The sequence below is a fragment of the Vitis vinifera genome, chromosome 10 (genome assembly GCF_030704535.1).
Source record: "Vitis vinifera cultivar Pinot Noir 40024 chromosome 10, ASM3070453v1".
NCBI classification, from domain to species: domain Eukaryota; kingdom Viridiplantae; phylum Streptophyta; class Magnoliopsida; order Vitales; family Vitaceae; genus Vitis; species Vitis vinifera.
Window position 1 is genome coordinate 2,355,695 of NC_081814.1, and position 20,388 is coordinate 2,376,082.

The following is a 20,388-nucleotide window of genomic DNA, read 5'->3' on the forward strand; positions in this document are numbered from 1 at the left end:
CCAGTATTTAAATTGGGTTGAGAAAAACGAATTCAAGCCCAAACTGATGAGTTACATAAAAGGGTATTCAACCCCACCTGAAAATTAGATCAATCCAACCCTAATATATAATAATTTCCAATAATATTCAAATTTAGGGGTAAAATACAGAAAAAGGAAACTTTCAACCAATGAAACTGCAATTTTAGGAACTCATGAGGTGGAAGTTGCGAATGGCAAAAAATATCGGACCTCTGCCGCGTCATTAAAATGAAGATTCTAGGATTGGAAGGATCTAGAAACCCTAGAATGTCTATATAGAGAGACGGCTCTTCAGATCCCCGCCCCACATCGAAACCCTAAATCTCTCCGAAGTCTTGTGAGCCTCCTCTGTGTTCGGAAATGGCGGAGACGGAGACGTTTGCATTCCAGGCGGAGATCAACCAGCTGCTCAGTCTCATCATCAACACTTTCTATAGCAACAAGGAGATTTTCCTTCGTGAGATCATCAGCAATTCCTCCGATGTGAGTTTTCAGAACAGTTTCTCCTTCACTTCTCCTTTTAAGGATCTGATCGACTGCGTGTGTTGCGCGTATTTCATGTTCGTAATGATGCAATGCGATTTGATTTTTTGCTTTCGTTATCAAGTTCCTTGATGTTTTGATCTGTGTTCTAAAGGAGGATTGTTTTTAGTATCTTTATGTTTTTGGTTGCGCATAATCGGATATGTGAAAGTTCTGATCGTATAGCTGTTGTTAATGAAATCAAATCCTCAATATCTCAGAGTTATCTTGGATTATATTCGTTTCGTTTTCCAGTTGGAGTCTTTTTGCTGTTTTGATCTATTCTCAGAAGATATATTTTTCCGATTATATCTCTGTCTCATTGTTATGCGTTGACTTCTGATTTGAGTCTTCTTTTGGAAGTTTTTTGCTCTTTCAATTTATTTTCTGCAAGTTTGTTGTTTCTTATATATTTATTCTTTGCACACAATCACAAGGTTGAAGTCGAGCCTGTTCTATACATATTATTCATTCACAATTATGCAATGAGTTCTGGTTATGGTTATCGTATAAGTTTTATGCCGATTTGATTTGTGTTCTGAAGCAAGTTCGTTGCTCTTCCCTTTATGATGTTTTTGGTTGCTCTCAATCACATATTTGAAGGTTCCGATAGCATTGTTGATGCTAAAGAGATAAAATTCTCAGTATCTAGTGTTTTTAATGTCATATTTAATGTATCTATTGGAGTTATTTTCTCATTTCTCTTCTGATAAGCAATTTTGTGTAAAGAATTAAATCCTCTTGAGTTTTGATATTGGATAAACGTATCCGATTTCTTTATAATATATCATCAATATTCACTGTGATATTTTCATTGGAATTTTATTGTTTGTTTAAATGTACTGGATATCAAATCTTGAAATCTCATTGCTGTGGTGTATTTAATAATGCATTCAATTCACGTTGACATAAAATGAATTTTATTGTTGATATACTCAGAAATTTTGCTGTTTGTATACTGAATAGGAATTTTATTGTCTTTTAAATGTATTGGATGCGTACAATCACAAATATGAAGGTGAGGATTAATATATGTCTTGGAGTTTGTATGATGGGGAATCAAATCAAATTCTCGGAATGTTTCTGTTTTATAATATTTGCCGACTTTTCACTTTAACTTGTTCATAATTATATTTATTTTTAAAGTTCTATCCTAATTTTAATTTGTGTTTTGTTAGGACTTTTCCATTTTGTTAGTTGTACTGATTCTTATTCTCAAATTTGATGGTGATTGTGTAATTGACTCATGATTCATAGTGGGGAAAATTAGACCAAGTACTAATAATAAATGCCTGTTTTGAATTCCTTTCTTCTGGATATAGGCTCTGGACAAGATAAGATTTGAGAGCTTGACTGACAAGAGCAAGCTTGATGCACAACCTGAGCTTTTCATCCATATAGTCCCAGACAAGACCAACAACAGTCTCACTATCATTGACAGTGGAATTGGAATGACCAAGGCTGGTGAGTAGTGATTTGAAGTAATTTTCATTTTGTAATGTGATGCTTGCCTTTGAATGGCCTTTTGTTTGTTGACAAAATCTATTTCTGATGTGTTCTGCAGACCTGGTGAACAACCTTGGGACCATTGCAAGGTCTGGAACCAAGGAGTTCATGGAAGCTTTAGCTGCTGGTGCTGATGTGAGCATGATTGGACAGTTTGGTGTTGGATTCTACTCGGCTTACTTGGTGGCTGAGAAGGTGATTGTTACTACCAAGCACAATGATGATGAACAGTATGTCTGGGAGTCACAGGCTGGTGGCTCCTTCACTGTCACTAGGGATACCTCTGGTGAGAGCCTTGGTAGGGGTACTAAGATCACCCTCTATCTTAAAGAAGACCAGTTGGAATACCTTGAGGAGCGCCGACTCAAGGATCTCATTAAGAAGCATTCTGAATTTATCAGCTACCCTATTTCTCTTTGGATTGAGAAGACCACTGAGAAGGAGATTTCTGATGATGAAGATGAAGAAGACAAGAAGGATGAGGAGGGTAAGGTAGAGGAAGTTGATGAGGAGAAAGAAAAAGAAGAGAAGAAAAAGAAGAAGATCAAGGAAGTGTCACATGAGTGGTCCTTAGTCAACAAGCAAAAACCCATCTGGATGAGGAAACCTGAGGAGATTACTAAAGAAGAGTATGCCGCATTTTACAAGAGTCTCACCAATGACTGGGAGGAGCATCTGGCTGTGAAACACTTTTCTGTTGAGGGACAGCTTGAGTTCAAGGCCATCCTATTTGTTCCCAAGAGGGCACCCTTTGACCTATTTGACACAAGGAAAAAACCCAACAATATCAAGCTCTATGTTCGTCGTGTTTTCATCATGGACAACTGTGAGGAGTTGATCCCCGAGTACCTGGGATTTGTGAAGGGTATTGTGGATTCTGAGGATCTCCCCCTCAACATCTCTAGAGAGATGCTCCAGCAGAACAAGATCCTCAAGGTTATCCGCAAAAATTTGGTTAAGAAATGCCTTGAACTCTTCTTTGAAATTGCTGAGAACAAGGATGATTACAATAAATTCTATGAGGCATTCTCAAAGAACCTAAAGCTTGGGATTCATGAGGACTCCCAGAACAAAGGTAAGCTTGCTGAATTGCTTCGCTACCACTCCACCAAGAGTGGAGATGAGCTGACCAGTCTTAAGGATTATGTCACAAGGATGAAGGAAGGGCAGAATGATATCTATTATATCACAGGAGAGAGCAAGAAGGCTGTTGAGAATTCTCCATTCCTTGAAAAGCTGAAGAAGAAGGGTATTGAGGTTCTGTTCATGGTTGACGCCATTGATGAGTATGCAGTGGGGCAACTGAAGGAGTTTGAGGGGAAGAAGCTTGTCTCTGCAACCAAGGAGGGTCTGAAACTTGATGAGAGTGAGGATGAGAAAAAGAAGCAGGAAGCTTTGAAGGAGAAGTTCGAGGGTCTCTGCAAGGTGATAAAGGATGTGCTCGGTGACAGGGTTGAGAAAGTTGTAGTTTCTGACCGTGTAGTGGATTCTCCATGCTGCCTAGTCACAGGAGAGTATGGTTGGACGGCTAACATGGAGAGAATCATGAAGGCGCAAGCATTGAGGGATTCTAGCATGGCTGGGTACATGTCCAGCAAGAAGACAATGGAGATCAATCCCGAGAATCCCATAATGGAGGAGCTGAGAAAGAGAGCTGATGCAGACAAGAATGACAAATCTGTGAAAGACCTGGTTCTGTTGCTGTTTGAGACAGCCCTCCTTACATCCGGCTTCAGCTTGGATGAGCCCAACACCTTTGGCAATAGGATCCATAGGATGATGAAGTTGGGACTGAGTATCGATGAAGATGGCCCTGAGGCTGACACCGACATGCCTCCCTTGGAGGAGGCCGACGCTGATGCCGAGGGTAGCAAGATGGAGGAAGTTGACTAAATCTGATCCTTTTAAGTAAACATCTATCAGTTGCTGTATCTGCAATTCCCAATTCCCGTTTTGCTTTTTCCCCTTTTTTTTTTTCTTTTTTTTTTTAAATTTAAATTTACCAGTGGTGTTAGAGATGAGATACTATTATTGTCCTGTTGGTAAGCACACTCCATGCTGTTTTGTTTTGCTAGGCGATAAGATCCGAGTAATTGCAAGTTGATGGTATAATGTACTTGTTCTTCTGTTCTAATAGCAATAGGCATATCCTTCCGTGAGACTATCTTTTATCGAACGTTTGACCAGTTAAAAAGTATGCTCGTGAGTGATTGATAACAAATTTGGCGTGGTATAATCTTCATCTCAAGGGAAGTGATGGCTTATGTTTAGTATAACCTTGATCTTAAAGATTAATAGGTTTTACGGATGGAACGAGAGTGACTTCCTTGGAACTTTGGCAAGCGTGTGGTTGTATCAGTAGCCTGCATTTCCCGTTATTTACAAACAATAGTTTCCTTGTGTTATTTTGGTGCTTCTCCTCAGGCTGTAGCAGGTACCTTACCCATACTAAATTAAGTTAATGCCACTATTAGTCGACTCTGAGCCTTTCACACTGGGGAGCATTCCTTAACAAGGCTATATCACAATTAGCTACTAGTTTGAAGATGATCCCATGAATCACAGGAAAATAGCATTTATTGCGAAGAACGAACCACTTCTCCATCCAAGAAAGGGCCAACGATCAGTTCAAATAATAAGTTACAACCTGCAACATGGGTGTGAACAGAAAGCTTTTGATTTCACATAAATTGCATGAAATTACATGGGCATGCTGGTAAGTTCGAAGCAAACCAGATAACTACTTCAGAGAAAGCGGGTCATGTTCCTGGAAAGGAAAAGCCATCGTAGCACTGGAAACCAGTGAAACATAGCAGCATGGTCCAGCAAAGTCCTGATCCCGTTCATCCCGCTACACTGGAGAAAAAGAGGCAGTGACTGTGATTTGAACCTGCGGAGGCTAGCAAACAAAGCGCAAGCTGATTGAATGCTTGGTCTACCGTCAGATCCATGGCAAGCAAGAAAGAAGTATGACAAGTCCTAACAAGAATATTACTTTTTTTTTACCCCCCAAAAAAAAAAGCACATTAAATAATTAAACAGCAAGCACATCCCCCTTCTGTTAAAAACTAAAAAAAGCCTCATTTATCCAAAAAGGAACACAAAGGTCTAGTTACTGGAAATATGAACACAAAGCCAACATCCAAGTAACTGTGTGTAATTTAACTCTCAGGAAGTTTCTTCTGAACACCACTGCACACAGAAGGGCCATATTGTCTAGGAGAAACAAACCATCCCTGCTCAAGATGATAGAACTTGATGTAGCTCTGCAACTCAAGTGTCATCCACTTGTGAGTGAAACACAAAACTTGGGAATGTAGTGGTGATGTCTCTGTGTTCAAGAAACGGATGAAACAGATGTTAGTAACTAAGCCCAGTGACACAGACTTTTGCCATTATGAAGGTATGTATATGATTTTAAACCTGCCCCCCCCCTCCCCAAAAAAAATTATAAAAGGTAGGCTCTGAAAAACCTATTGAAATTTCTAGGTTGGAAAAACCTCCGCTATTTCCCTAGGCTATTTCAAATCAATAAGTTCAGCAAATCCAGATGGGCTATTGAGGGTGGTTGATGACATAAACCCTCACAAACTGAAAGGTTGTCTAAATCATCTGGCATCTACTGTTAACATATAATCCCAAGAAAGATTGAGTACTTCCCAGAAGAGATACTGCTAAACATAGAAAACATGTTACCTTCACTAAAATACATCTAGATTTAGAGATGTCCATGAGAAAGTCTTCAGTACCCAGCTTGGCTACTGAATACTCCACATGGTAAGTTAAGATATATTAAGAACAGGAGTTGCTATAATGATCAGTTGTAGAGTTCACTAAAGGGTAAAGGATCTCCAGCAGCAAATAGCCAAACGGATGCCAGTTCCATCCATCATTTGGAAATAAAAAGGGTGGAGGAGGAGGAGAACTTACTTTAGGTATTGAAGGGTCATATTCTTCAAAAGAGATGGATGTCGCAAAACAAGGCTTCGCCATTCTTCCTTGTCTATCTTCCCATCATGTTTAGTATCAGCTTCCTCAAAGGTCTGAAATAAAAATAAGAATATTAAAAATATAATAGGAAGCTTATTGCAAGATAAATATGTTTGGAATGCTAAAAATATTCATTCCAATCCAATCAATATCAATCAATTTACTAAGTCAGCAAAATAAGTATAGATATAACTGACATATTTATGTTTCTAATATGAGCTGAATGTGCAATATAGGGTTCCTTAACCATCATCATGAGATAAGCTGTAACTTGTAAGATGGACTGCAAATGTAATATACATGCTAAACTTGTACAGAAAAGCATGATATAGAGAAGGATGATATCAATGACACTCATTCAGTCAATATAGAGTTCCTTAATCATAATCATGAGATAAGCTGTAACTTGTAAGATAGACTGCAATTATACATATGCTAAAATTTTATAGAAAAGTATGATATAGAGAAGGATGGATATTGAGGACACTTATTCAGCCAACCGCAGTTTCTCAGTGAAGGTAGCAGCCGTTTGGGGTGAACAACAGCTCCTCATGAAGAGGACAACTATTTGCCTTCATCCTTCACTTGCATTATAATTAACTAAAATCCATTGGTGGTATGAAATTCTGAGGGAATGTGCTCAAGATGTTGTACATCTACCAATATGTCATAAGAAGCAAATAGTAAAATGATTGATCAAATTGAGAGCACCTTATCAATGATACTTTCTATTACATCATCTGAAAGATTCATGCCAGATTCAGCAAGCGTAGCCACTACCATCTGCTTGACCTATTCATGAGAAAGTTAATGGTGAAGTACCTTCTGAAACATTCCAGAAGAAAATATAAACAAGTTAATGCTGCAAGGAACCAAAGGTGACATGCACTATTTTTTAAGATATTAGAGACAGATGTACCCATCAAAAAAAGATAAAGAGAGAGATGCAATTTTTAGAAATTGAAAACAGAAAATTGAAGGCATCAATCAAGTTGTTCAACCATCATACTGCAGTCCGACCCAAGCTAACCCAATCTGAGTCCCTTACAAGTGTGCCCACCCCATCCAAAAAATGTGGTCAGGTTGACTAGACAGGGGTTGACTATACCATCCTATATTTCAAGAATTGACTTTGATGGTATTGACAGTCAACTTAAATATACTGGCAATATTATAGACAATAGTAAATACATAATTCATAAATAATTGTATATTGACAACTTCAATGGATTTGCTTTACAAGAGGAAAAAAAATGGGCACCTCCTGTCTTTCAATGAACCCTTGTTGCTTTAGATCATACAGTTGAAATGAAACTGCAAAAGAAATGATTTGGCATCCCAAACATACATCAATAAGCATCAGCATGAAATCATCAGGAAGTAGAAGATAAGAGTAGTAAACTAAAGTCATAAACCAAATTGTCTGTCCTCTCTCTCTCTCTCACTCACTCACTCACACACACACACACACAAGAACTTATTTTGTCCTCTTACTAACTACAACTTACAGTCAATTTTGTCTTCAATGGGTGCATTGGGATGAAAGACAGAGAGGGCACGCGCAAACTCTTCAAAATCTAGTATTCCATTGTGCTTTGTGTCAAACAAGTCAAATACCTACAAGATTTGAATAGAGGCATAAATTGTAGGAATAATTTATTTGGACTCATTTTGAAAAAACTGAAAGAAGACTACAAGCCAACTAATGAAGGAACATCAACCAAAATCAATCCACCGGGCTAGTCCAAAAACAAAAAAAAAAGGCATACATGTGCATGTTTGCATTATAGCTTTAGGAGATGAATTTCTCAGTTGAGATTGAGATACACTTTTATGTATAAAGCTATAATCCGTAAGATCATGACATGCACCTAACATATGACAAAATATCCTAATTATTTGATGTCATGCAGTTGACCTATATAAATGGGCAAAAGATGTGACAATTAAATTGTGCATTATCTACTGAGTGGGAAAAATAAAGACTATGAATTGGGAAAAAAGGGTGCGGTGGCAAACCCTCAATGAAACCGACCAACTTGAAGTTTTCACATGTGAAAAAGAGTGTACCCGGTCTGCAAACAAACTCTCCTTTTTGTTTGTCTTAAATAACGCCAGTTGAAATTCTTCCTGCAATATGGGATTTAAAGAATCCACCAACAAAACACAATAGTAAGAAAGTATCAGTACTTCAAATTAATAATGGAATTTTCACAAGAAGATTGCTAAATTTGTGCTAAGATATAACAGAGGAGCAATGTCATCCTGAAACTGCAAAACAATATGATAGCCTACAGACTTTCAGTATAAGTAGGAAAACAGTATGTCACCTTGTTGATGAGGCCATCATCAATTACAGCACTGCTGATCTTCTTAAACAGTTCATAAAGTGCTTCTATTTCACTTACACTAACTGCATGAAGTAAGAAAATGTAAGCATCCCACCCAGCATCATTTAGATGCTGCTTTTAGAGAATGGAAATATGTAATTTTGACAATTGAGGAGGCATCAGGATATTGGAAAACTCAATGAAGTGGAGCAAAAGACTCACTAGATGGCAGTAATTTTTATCCATACATACACACATAGCTAAGTCCAAACATGAATAGTGGTTGAAATAGAAGGTAAATGAACTGGTAACATTTTCCATTTTTTCATCTCAACAATTAGTTTATAGCTGAAGATTTTTTCTCTTCAGCTGAAAGAGTGCAAAACCGATCCAGCGCTCATAAACTCATAACAATAACTATATTAATGTTCATGACCACTCATGATGTTTTAGTAATAATTAGATTAATCATGCAAAGCACTATATATATATATATATATATGCATGTATTTGTAACAAAAACAGTAGAAACAATAAAGACAGCAGTATGTTAATGCAACAGCTTTATAATTGTTGCAAATCACTATTGTCTAGTGCGTTCCAGAAGAAAACTAGTCTGTGTCCTAAGAAACCAAAATATATAATAATAATGATTATTTATTAGTACTATGATTGATAATTGCACACAAGAAAACTAGTCTTAGTTAAAAACAAATGGCAAAAGGAAGCATATGCTTAATGCTTCTCAACATCTAGACCTGGAAAGCTTAACATCAATGAAATGGACTGCTGAACACAACTAACGAAGCACTATCAGAAGGACAACATAAAGATGTACAGCCAAACCAAAGCCTGTTCTATCACTAAAGTAAACGCTTCTCAACACCAAACTAGAATGATTAACAAAGATAGGTAACATACATACTGTCTCCCTTGCAAGAGCTTCGGGATCTTCAAGTCCCTTAGGTTGTTTATATAGATCAGCATCACAACAATTTACTACAACAGCACACAGATGCTTCACTCCCTCTAGGCACTGCAACATGATCTTTTCCAGAAGTCAAAACACTCCATACCTGTGCAAAGGGAAATGATAAAGCTTAAATTATTACACTCATTAAGGAAAGCACAACATACTGCTGAATGATTGGAAAGAACTCTCAACTTTCTACTTCTGCTGGCCGAAGTCTAAAAATACAAGTGGTCATAAAAGAAAGGAGTTCATTCAGATGTTGAAACTTATGTTTAGAGAAAGTAATTTTTCATTGCCTGAACTTGCAATTCAAAGTATACTATAGATGCATTCTTAGAACCATCAGAAATTCATGACTCTGTCAACACAAGTCATAACATAGAGGTCCATGTGGGTCAAGCCAAGAGAACGCGAACATCTATTGTATCTTAACTGCCATAGAAGTAATTAATAGCCTCATGTATTTATTGCATGCACTAAATATAGCCCTGTGGTCATCTCCTGCTAGTTCCATAAACTGTATTTCCAATCATTTTATACACAGTATATGAGAGCAAGCAAATGCAGTTTTCTGCATGCATGATTTCGGCATGTAGGGGGCAGGGATGAAATGAGTAGTACAAATGATGTTTTGCAAAATTTTCCTCTACAACTGCCATGATAGCCAGTAAACCATTAACCAGGTTAACATATAAACTCACAGAAGTGCATTACCATACACCAAAAATGAGAAGTGATAGTAACTTAGAGTGTCACATGTTTAACTTATATAATGAAATAATGATAAACCATTCTACAACTTAGTCTAGCACACAAATCAACAACATGTGGATGGTTATAATGATTGTGCAAAACAAATTGTATATGAGCATAGCCTCATATTAGGCATTACCTTTTAGGACATTTCTAACATCCTTCAAAGTAATGCATAGGTAATGCCATCATAATAATGTCAACAGTATGTGAAATGTCAAAATCTGACATGCTACACAAAATTCCGCTCTAGTCCTTCCATTCCCAAGTAGAAGGATGAATGCAATAATGACATTGAGAACCTTACAACTGCATTCAAGTACTGACTAGTTGTAAGATTCCAATTTTTGTTTGCTTTTTTCCTCTTCTTTTCAACCAAGAAAAGCATAAAAAAGGAAGAGCAAACACTCATGCCATTTGTAAATCATAAAACAAAGACATCATGCATTGTGAAATAACATTAGACAAAAAAATGTTGTTTTGATTGAGGATAGAGTGTTTTCTATGGCTTTTTCCATTTGGAACACTTTGTATACCTTGTGTACTAAATTTGTTTTTGTTAGGCACCTATGACTAATGTATCTTTGATTTGCCTATAAAAAATGAAGATAGGACTTAAAAGATAAGACCTGTGGAATAGGCGGGGTGGATTTATTAGTAAATGATATATATATATTTGTTTTTTGGAGCATGCAAATTAAGAGTACATATTAGAGGTATTCAGGACATAGAAGTATCTAAGGCAGACAAAGGCTAAAAGAAAAGGAAAAAACATATAATTCCACTGGTCTAGAAGAAAAGTGATCTTATAATTAAATCAATTTAATTTTTCTAATAAATTAAATCATTCTCACTTTTTTCATATGCGATTAACAACCTACCACTTAAGGTCTATAAACCTAAAAGAGACTACAATTTTTACATATGGTGCTCATATAGTATATTCAGTACTAATACAACTCATGGTCGAGATTTAATTCATTTATTTTTTTATAGGTAAAACCAAGATTGAATTGAATTAGAAGAAAGGGCCCCCAAAAAGCATAGGAAGTATACGGAAAAAACGCCTAAAAGTAGAATCTACAAAAAGAGGGGTTACAAAAAAACACCACCTGCCCTCATCTATAGCCCAACCAATAAAAAAAATTGATTAAAGGAAGAGGCCCTTCATCTATACACGACTTAGTCCAAGACTAAAAAGCACAAACAAAGGAGTTTTTCAATCTTTGTACCGACAGCTCTTCGTTATCAAAGGCAAGTTGTTCCTTTCCTTTCAAACGGTACATAAAGGGGCTGCCTTCCAAGCCACAACTCAAGGTCAAGATATTGTTAATTCATATTGTTTTTACAGTTGTCTAACATTAATACCCCCTTGTGAAGGTTAAATGGTAACAGACATGGAAAATCTCAATGCCTTGAACTATATTATAGAACTTGTAACCTTAAATGATAGCTTTTAACAATCATGCAACTCCACACACTTTTCTTATATGTGCTTTTTTATAATCCAAAAAAAAGCTTCATTAATCTCCTTATAAACAAAATCTCAGCACCTTAAACCATGTCTTAGAACTTGTAACCTTAAATGGCAGCTACTACCAATCATGCAACTCCACTCGCATTATTAATGAATGTCTATGAATATTTGTGCAACTCCATGCAACTTTTGTACATGTGCTTTTTTATAATCCAAAAGTGTGTTAATCCTGTTATGAACAAAATCGCCTAGAATCATATTATAGAACTTGCACGTGCGTTATTAATGAAGGCCTATGAATATTTGCACAACTCCACGCGCCTTTTTTCACACGTGCTTTTTTATAATCCAAAAGTGTGTTAATCCCATTATGAACAAAATCTCAATGCCTAGAACCATATTATAGAACTTGCACGTGCGTTATTAATGAATGTCTATGAATATTTGTGCAACCCCATGCACATTTTTTATAAGTGCTTTTTTATAATCCAAAAGCGTGTTAACCTCATCATGAACAAAATCTCAATGCCTAGAGAACCATATTAAAGAACTTGCAACCTTAAATGGGAGCTACTACCAATCATGCAACTCCACGCGCTTTATTTATAGAAGTATGCCAATATGTGTGCTATCCCACGCGCTCTTTTTATACGCGCTCTCATAATTCAAAAGTTCGTTAATCTTGTTATGCAGTTTACACAAAATTCAAAAGTTCAGTAACCTTGTTAAGCACTTCAATTATCCAATTTCTCTTTTCTCTTTCTCCTTTTCTCACCAAAATTCTTAGAAACAATTTGACAGAAAATAATCCAAACAGCATCAACAAAACTAAGAACTTCGCCAGAATTTCAAAGCTTCAACAATAAAACCGATCCTACAGCCAGATATCTAATAAAATCATGATCAAACACCACCAATTCTATTGAATGACAAAATCAGGAAACAAGAAAAAAAGATATAAAAGAAAAGGAATTCCTCACACAAATGCCACAAACAACCACTGAATCCATACATGCAACAAAACGAACAGATAATAAAAGAAAATTTGAAAACGCTGCAAAATTACAGACATCGTAGCATGGACTAATCGCGCATTGCAGATTCCGATCCAAAACCTGAGTTCCTGATCCGACATCTCCAATGGCGCCATACAAAATAAACATCCACTCACACCGATTCCACCACCGGATCTCACAACCGCCAGAAATTAGGGTTTTCAGATAAACAAAATTTAAAAATCAACACAACAATTTAAAAAAAAAAAAGATAGTAGAGATAGCCAGCAGGAGAGCCAAAAAACGGAGATACCTTTAGAAGAACCGCGGCTGTGGCGAGCGGATGCCGGAGGCGGAGTAGGTAGCGGTGGTGGTGGACTGAAGATTTTCCAACATGTCTCTCACTATCTCTCTTTTTCTCTCAGAATTTTTCTTATTATTATTATCAAAAGTAAGATTTATTTCTCTAAGCAACCAAATGATTGAAATTGATTAAATTAAATTTTTTTAAAAAAGGACTGAAAATAAGATAAAGAAAACGAATAAAAGGACTACTACGGCGGTGGAGGGGATGAGAGAGAAGAGATGGCTTTATAGGGAGGAAGAAGAGGGCGGTTTCACGAGCAGACATAATTAGAAGTTTGCGAACCCCATTCTGACAGTGGCTTTTACACGTGGTGCTGAGTTGTTAGCCTTGCTATTAGTGTGCTGTGGAGGCCACCCTAGCATTGGTGGTATCGCCATTTGGATTTGGGTCCTTTGTGGGCCCGTAGATTAAGACCGTTTGATCTGCTCCCAGTTAGAAATTTCAAAATGAGGTGGACGGATGAGCGCATTGGATTCAATCTCGAGATAGGCTGATTAGATGATAAGAAAACAACGTTTTTAAAAATCATCTCTCTTTTGAGAACAGTTTGGATAAATTTTATATAGAAAAATAATTTTCATATTATCAATTATTGCTTTAAATACTTTAAAAGATTAAAAACATTTCAAATTCATTTTTTAAAAACAATATATTTTTATGATAAATTAAAAAAAAAAACATTTCAATTGTTAATAAAAACAAAATGCAGCCAAAAATATCTTAAACCTTGTTTCACAACTGTTTTTTAAAATAATATTTTATTTTTTAAGATTAAAAAAATAAAAAAATATTGTGACAATAAAAATTTATTTTTTATTTTATGTTATTCAAAATATAAAACAAGATATATTGGATAATATCTTTTAGCTATTTTTTATTATTTTAACTTATTTTATGATAGTTATTTTAGAAAATAATTATATAAATATGAAAAATAATTAAAAATAAAATATTACATATAAATATATTTTTAAAACATATTTAAAAATATTAAAAATAGGCTAAAAATATTTTAGGTTTCTAAACAAATTTTTGTTCAATTTTTAAAAATTGTTTTCAAAAACTATTTTTTATAATTATTTTTTAAAACAATTATCAACATACACTTAATTTTTTTAAAACAATTTTCAAATGAGAAAGTAGCATGTGTGTAGGTCATCTCGGTCTCAGGACAAACAAAACCAAGTTTACCAACTATTGGCTTATGAGTGTTAGAAATTGTTTCCAATGTAAAATTTCAAATAAAATGTAATTTTAGACATATGCATTATGTTTAGTTTCCGAAAAGTACAAAGGAAATAAAAAGAAATGTTAAGAAAAATAATTTTCTCATATTTGATTATATAATAGGAAATACAAAAGAAAATCCAATAAAATTAAAATCAATTAAAATTTTATATATTTTAAAATTATTTAATCATTATATAACAAAAGAAAATAGATTAAGTGAGTGTAATGATGGACATGAAAATAATTTATTAACTTTGAATTTATTTTTATTTATTTTTATTTTTTTCTATTTTATTTTATTTGTATTTTCTTTCAAAATTTTTTAGAACCAAACATAACCATAAGGCATTAAAAAAATGGAAAAGTGAGTTTTTTTTTGTCATTATTAAATTTAATTTTCATAAATATTAAATAATTATTTTTTAAAAATAAAAACTAAAATATTTTTAATAATTATATTATATAAAATAAAGTAAAATATATTTTCTATCGAGTCAACTTTATTTGGAATGACGTAAATCAAATGCATACGAATTTTATTTAAAAAATTAGAAAGATAATACTTCATGCAAAAGTTTTATTGTAACTTATAAAATAAGTTATTCCATATTGAATGAAACTTTTATTATATAAATATTATTTAAAAAGAGTCGTGATTTTGGTTTTAGCTTTTACATTAAATTTTCATTTGAAATTAAAAACATAAATATCGTGAACTTCCACTTAAAATCAAAAATGAAATATTGCTTTAATCAAAGCGTTTGAAAACTTTTGCTTAAAGTCAAAAATAAAATCTTCCTGTCATTAAAGCGTTTGAAAAATGGAGATATCTAAATATATTCAAAACACATGAATTGTCATGATAAAATTTTAAATTAGAAGAACAGAAATATTTTGTTTTCAATTGAAAGGAAAAACAAGACTTCCAATGATGTTAGAAAGGTGGGAGGCTGAAGATATGAAGAAAGTTGATATGTTGGGGCTAACATGATATATCATTCTTTTAGGAGGGCCTTTTGGAGAAATTTATAAACAAATCGGGGGGAGATCGAATTATTTTGAAATTATAATCCCAAATGCAAAACAAAAGCATAAAAATTACACGCCGAAACGGTGAGTCGGCCAGCGATCGACGATTAGGGACGGAAAACCCGACGCCGGTCGTCCGAGGGAGGTTCATCGATTTGTGCCGCCTCTAATGGCTGTCCGGAGAATACAGCAGCCGCGGAACTCGGCGGCGTGAAGATGAGATCATTCTCTTCGGGCGAGTTCAGACGGTCGGGATTGTTCGGCCGGAGAAAACTTGGTGATGATAGTTGGGACAAGGAGGAGCACGGACGCGCTATGATTACAATCTCCGGAGAAGCCATTGAAGAGTGATTACTGTGAGTCGTGTCGATTCATGTGTTTTCTATTATTGTTTGCCTTTTCTTTTTCGTCCGGAATCTGTGATACTCATGTTTTATTGCGCCTAAATTTGAGATTGCGGCCGAAAATTTCGACCTAAAGTGATATGAAATGTGGCCTTGAATTGATGCTATTATAAAAAAGTTCACATAATGATAACAATTGATGCAAGTTTTGGATCAATCCATTATAAGTCTGGAGTAAAGAAAGTTTCACAGTAAGCATAAGAAAAATCGGGTCTCATTGGTGTCCAAGGTGTTGATTAAATGGTTGAATTGCTGCTTCACGTAAATTGAATGATGTAAATTCCACGATCTACAAAACTAATGAAGAAATGATACCATTAAAGCTGTTGCAATACCGCATAAGCCATGTGACCTTAGCAGTGGTAAAGACAAGAGAGCGATACTTAGCCAGTTAGCCCCTGCACTAGACCATGCTACTGTAGGTTGCTTCTTAGATGACCATGACATACTCAAGAAAAATACAATAATGCAGTAGTATTATGTCAGTATTATGTCTTGTATGAGTGCGTTCCTATCCGATCAACATCGTAAAACCCTGTCAAATTAAATGAATTTTGTGCAAGGAATCTTATACTTTGATCCATTGTCCCCTTGAGATATCAAATGATCCTCTTGAGTGCATGAAAATCGGCTTCTATAGGTGCCTGAAAATACTAACACACTCTGTTTTCCTCATGGAGAATATCTGATCTTGTAAAAGTTAAATACTGAAGTGCACCACTTAAATTCTGAAGTGCAAAAACTAATTTTTGGTACTGAGTAGGATCAACAAGCTTGCTGTTATTTTGAAATGTTTTGAGGTTTAATAGCCATGGGTGTGGCGAGATGCAAACATCTAGGATTTGAGCATGACAAAGTAAATCTTTTCAATATTTTGTTTGGAACAAAAAAATACCATCAGAAGAATTCTAAGTTTCAAACGAAGGAAGTAATGAACTTTCCCCAAATCCTTTATTGTACATTCATTGTTTAATAAGTCAATAAGACTTTTTGGATGACTTGAGTGTAGTTGTATGTAACTATCACATCATCCACATAAACAAGCATTTGCAGAATTCCACCATTTTTATGAAGCACAAATAATGAGGAATCAACCTTGCTACACACAAACCCAACATGTAATAAGAATTGGGATAATCTATCAAACCAACTCCAGATGCTTGCTTCAAGCCATAGAGAAATCAATTTAAGAGATAAACATGATCAAGGACCTTTTGATTTGAGAAGTCCGATGGTTGCTACATATATACATTTTCCCCAGGATGAAAATATCAGTTTTGTGGAATATATCGATAACTTGATTTTACAGATATATCAGAAAATATCGTTGGATATTTGGACACAAAATATTGGTAGAACAAAAATTAATAAAAAAACTTATAGTAGTATTTGAAAAAACTCAAAAAATGATAGAAAAATAATAATTCATATATTGAATTGTTTTAACAAGAAAATTGATATATATATTGAAGGATATAAAAGAAACGATGATATATAAGTATTTTTTATTTAAAAATATTGGCAATTTAATTTATAAATTTGCATCTATTCTGTATTAAATTATTATATAAAATACATAATAGAATAATTAAAATTATTCTGATCAAAAAAATAATTAAAATTAGTTTATTTGTAATAATTTTATTTTAATTAATTTATAATCTATAATACATAAAAGATTAGTATATGCATAGATTTTTCTTTTCTCTGAATTCGTATCAACAAAGCACAATTGGTCTAGTGGTAGAGATGGTTCCTTTCAATCTCAAGGTTATTGGTTCAAACCCTATACTTCAATATTTATGTGGTTTTCTATTTAGCCTTTAAAAAGTAATCTCACATCGGAATTGGGAGAAAAGATAATGTTGTATTTAATAGCCTTCACAGTTGATACTAAGTATAGGTATGGTGGAGAGAAATTAGGCCCATGGATGGTGGTTTCATGGGTTGATTTTGAGCTCCGGCCTAGTACCCAAACAAGAATTTTGTGTTAAAGAAAATCGGTGTTGACTTGTTGTTTGTGGTTGAAATAATTGCCGATATATCTGGTATATCGGTGTAATATTGGAATTTCATTGATAAATCGGTTATAACTTATAAAAGAAGAAAAATAACAAAAAATCTCTCAACTGAGATTTCCATGGTCGATATCATGTTGAAGGGTGATATTTCAATGATTTTTCCGTGATATTTTTTGACATTTTAAACCATGATTTTCCCTAAGCAAAACATGAGGAAAGGTCTTTTTACATCTAGTTGTCTCATGGTCTAGTGAGATGCCACTACAATTGTCAAGATCAATCTTATTGTTGTGGGTTTTTACATTTTGTCATGTAAAAATTTTAAGGACTTGTCGAGTGAGGATGTCTCATGCATTAGTGTTAAATGTTGAGTGGTGCTTTGCTAGTTTGTACGCCTACCAAAGTTTGGTGCGCCCCCTCCTCAAGACATTAAGGCCTTCTCTTTTATGCTCTCTTGCTAGAATTTGTTGGCACTAATCCTTGACAATAATGTTATGTGATTTGGTGAGAATTCAATCAAACATGAGTTATCTGAGTTAAGTTGCTCGACTAATAATAAGTTTTTCTTTATGTTAGGAACAACTAAAACATTCTTCAGTTCTAAATTGCCATAATCACTTTTTAGTTTTGTTTCTCCAACACATGAAATCTTTAAGCATTCTCCATTCCTAATATAAATAGCATCATTACCTTTATATGGCATTACTTTGGACATCTTACTTGGATCATTGGTCATGTGCATAGTGGCTCCTAAATTGGAATAGAAAGTGGTATCATTCTCTCCTCCATTTAGATTCTTTGTGGCCAATGCTTGAAGAACATCTTCGAATTGATATAAGTATTCAAACCTATTCCAAGAATCCTTACTAGAATGATTAGCTTTATTGCAAATTTGACAAATAATAGTACCTCCTAATTTTGAACATCGTAATTTTTGCTGCTGCCATTACTATCCACTTTGATAATATTTCCATTTTTCATTTCCTCTACTATTATTTGGTTTTGGGTTCTAACCAACATTATGATTTGTGCTAAATCTTCTAGTAGGAGCAAACCAACCACCTTTGAAATTAAAACAACCTCCATGATGCCTTCCCTCACCTTGTTGACTTATGAAGGCTTGTTCATGGTTCATGTGGTTCTTTTTCTCTTCAATTTCATTCAAGGGCATTTATTCATGCCCTTCTTGAATTTATTCATGCCCTTGATATGCTAGGACAAGCTAGTAGTAAGATGGACATGGTGGTTTTGAAAGCATGGCAACCTAAAAACATCTATATTTCAGTCCAAGCCTTCAAGCAAGTTGGAACATTTTGCCCACATCCTCCACTGGCTTCTTGATTGCTGCCAAATTGTCGCATATATATGCCTTTGAACTTTTTGAGATACTCATCTATGGACATAGAGCCCTTTATTAGTGTTAGAAGGCTATCAGTCAAATGCACTTTCTTATCTTTTGTCATAGGAAGTAATTTTTCTTCTAGAGAACTCCAAATTTGATATGATGTCTCCACTCTGGTGATCATTCCCAAAACCTCTTTTGCCATAAGGCCAAGCATCCAAGAGGTTAGGAGCTCATTGTTAATCTGCATACGATGTTAGGGATTTGTGCTTATCCTCCTATTTGCACTTCCAATTTCTTCTAATGGATTATTACCTTCAATAAGATGATGTAATATTCGAGGCTATGAATGAAAGGGGAGACTTAGGCTCTATTTGGTAACTATTTTTTGGACCAATTTTCTATTTTCTAGAACAAAAGAACAGGAAAACACATTTGACAACAAAAAAACAAAAAAGTATTATTCACTATTCTTAAAAACAGGAAACAGGTTATCTTCAAAGAACCTCTTTTAATTATTTTCAATTGTTTTCACTTGTTTTCCAAGGGTTGCTTTAAAAAATAATTATACAAATATGAAAAATGATTAAAAATAAAGCACTATATATAAAAGTTATTTTTAAAACATATTTAAAACTATGGAAAACAAGTTAAGAACATTTTAGGTTTTCTAATAGACTTTTGTTCCACAAAACATCAAACAATAGTTTTTAAAAACTATTTTTCAGAATTGTTTTATAAAACACTTCTCAAATAGAACCTTAGGATCTCCATAAAAGAAAATTTAAGGTGTTGAGCTTGATTGAAACAAGACTTGCACATTAGTGAAAGGATCATATGCTAAGGATTGATTCTTAAGTGGCCTTGAAAATTAGTTGCACATAGAGGTATGGAAAAAAAGGGAGAAATAAGTCACTAATCCATTGTTTTAGGTAATCACCGCATGAATCAATGCATGTAAGAGCTTTATTTTGAGTTATTTATGGAGCTATTCTTATGCGAGAAAATTCCTTAGATAGCACTCTACATTTTTTTATTATTATTATTATTATTATTATTTTATATAGGTTCCTTAGATAACACTCTAGATTGTATCAAATTTTGTTGCAAGGACTTGGTAGTTGACCTTTTTATTATTATTATTAGAAGTAAACCGAGACACAACAATTTCATTGCATTGAAAGATTAAGTGCAAAGAAGGATGAAAAATTCTTTCAAGAAGTACACAATCCTCTGTATGGGTGTGTATACTAGTTCAAAAGTTCAAATCTAACTATAATTCACAAAGTATAAAATATCCTAGAAGAGAAATCATATGTTTAAGCGAGGTGCCTAAGAGAAGGAACATCCTAAGTCTAAGAAAATGTCAATAATTGATGCAACCACCCATCAAACTTCCATGGTCCTCTTCTTTCTTAGTTGATTATA

General features: G+C 34.4%; 2 protein-coding genes across 8 annotated transcripts; one reads left to right on the plus strand and one right to left on the minus strand.

Annotated features, from left to right (window-relative positions):
• On the plus strand, positions 1 to 4,208 carry LOC100246843 (heat shock cognate protein 80). The gene is made up of 3 exons (XM_003634988.4): positions 1 to 504; positions 1,866 to 2,007; positions 2,108 to 4,208. Exons 1-3 carry the CDS (start codon positions 382 to 384, stop codon positions 3,940 to 3,942), a joined length of 2,100 nt encoding a protein of 699 aa, XP_003635036.1. The 5' UTR covers positions 1 to 381; the 3' UTR covers positions 3,943 to 4,208.
• Positions 4,209 to 4,608: 400 nt separating this feature from the next.
• CBL03 (calcineurin B-like protein 03) lies at positions 4,609 to 13,237 on the minus strand. 7 transcript variants are annotated; one of them, XR_009466680.1, is made up of 10 exons: positions 12,881 to 13,220; positions 9,291 to 9,445; positions 8,370 to 8,452; positions 8,059 to 8,169; positions 7,548 to 7,656; positions 7,301 to 7,353; positions 6,751 to 6,831; positions 5,980 to 6,092; positions 4,783 to 5,380; positions 4,609 to 4,696 (listed from the first exon to the last, which is right to left on the minus strand). XR_009466680.1 is itself a non-coding variant. In XM_059739866.1 (9 exons), the coding sequence occupies exons 2-9, from the start codon at positions 9,412 to 9,414 to the stop codon at positions 5,323 to 5,325; spliced, it is 681 nt and encodes a 226-aa protein (XP_059595849.1). In that variant the 5' UTR covers positions 9,415 to 9,445; positions 12,881 to 13,237; the 3' UTR covers positions 4,609 to 5,322. The 7 variants fall into 7 exon arrangements, 5 of the variants coding, with proteins under 5 accessions (XP_059595849.1, XP_059595846.1, XP_059595848.1 ...); XR_009466681.1 differs by having other exon boundaries at positions 8,110 to 8,169; positions 12,881 to 13,219; XM_059739866.1 differs by having other exon boundaries at positions 4,609 to 5,380; positions 8,110 to 8,169; positions 12,881 to 13,237.
• Positions 13,238 to 20,388: the final 7,151 nt, after the last annotated feature.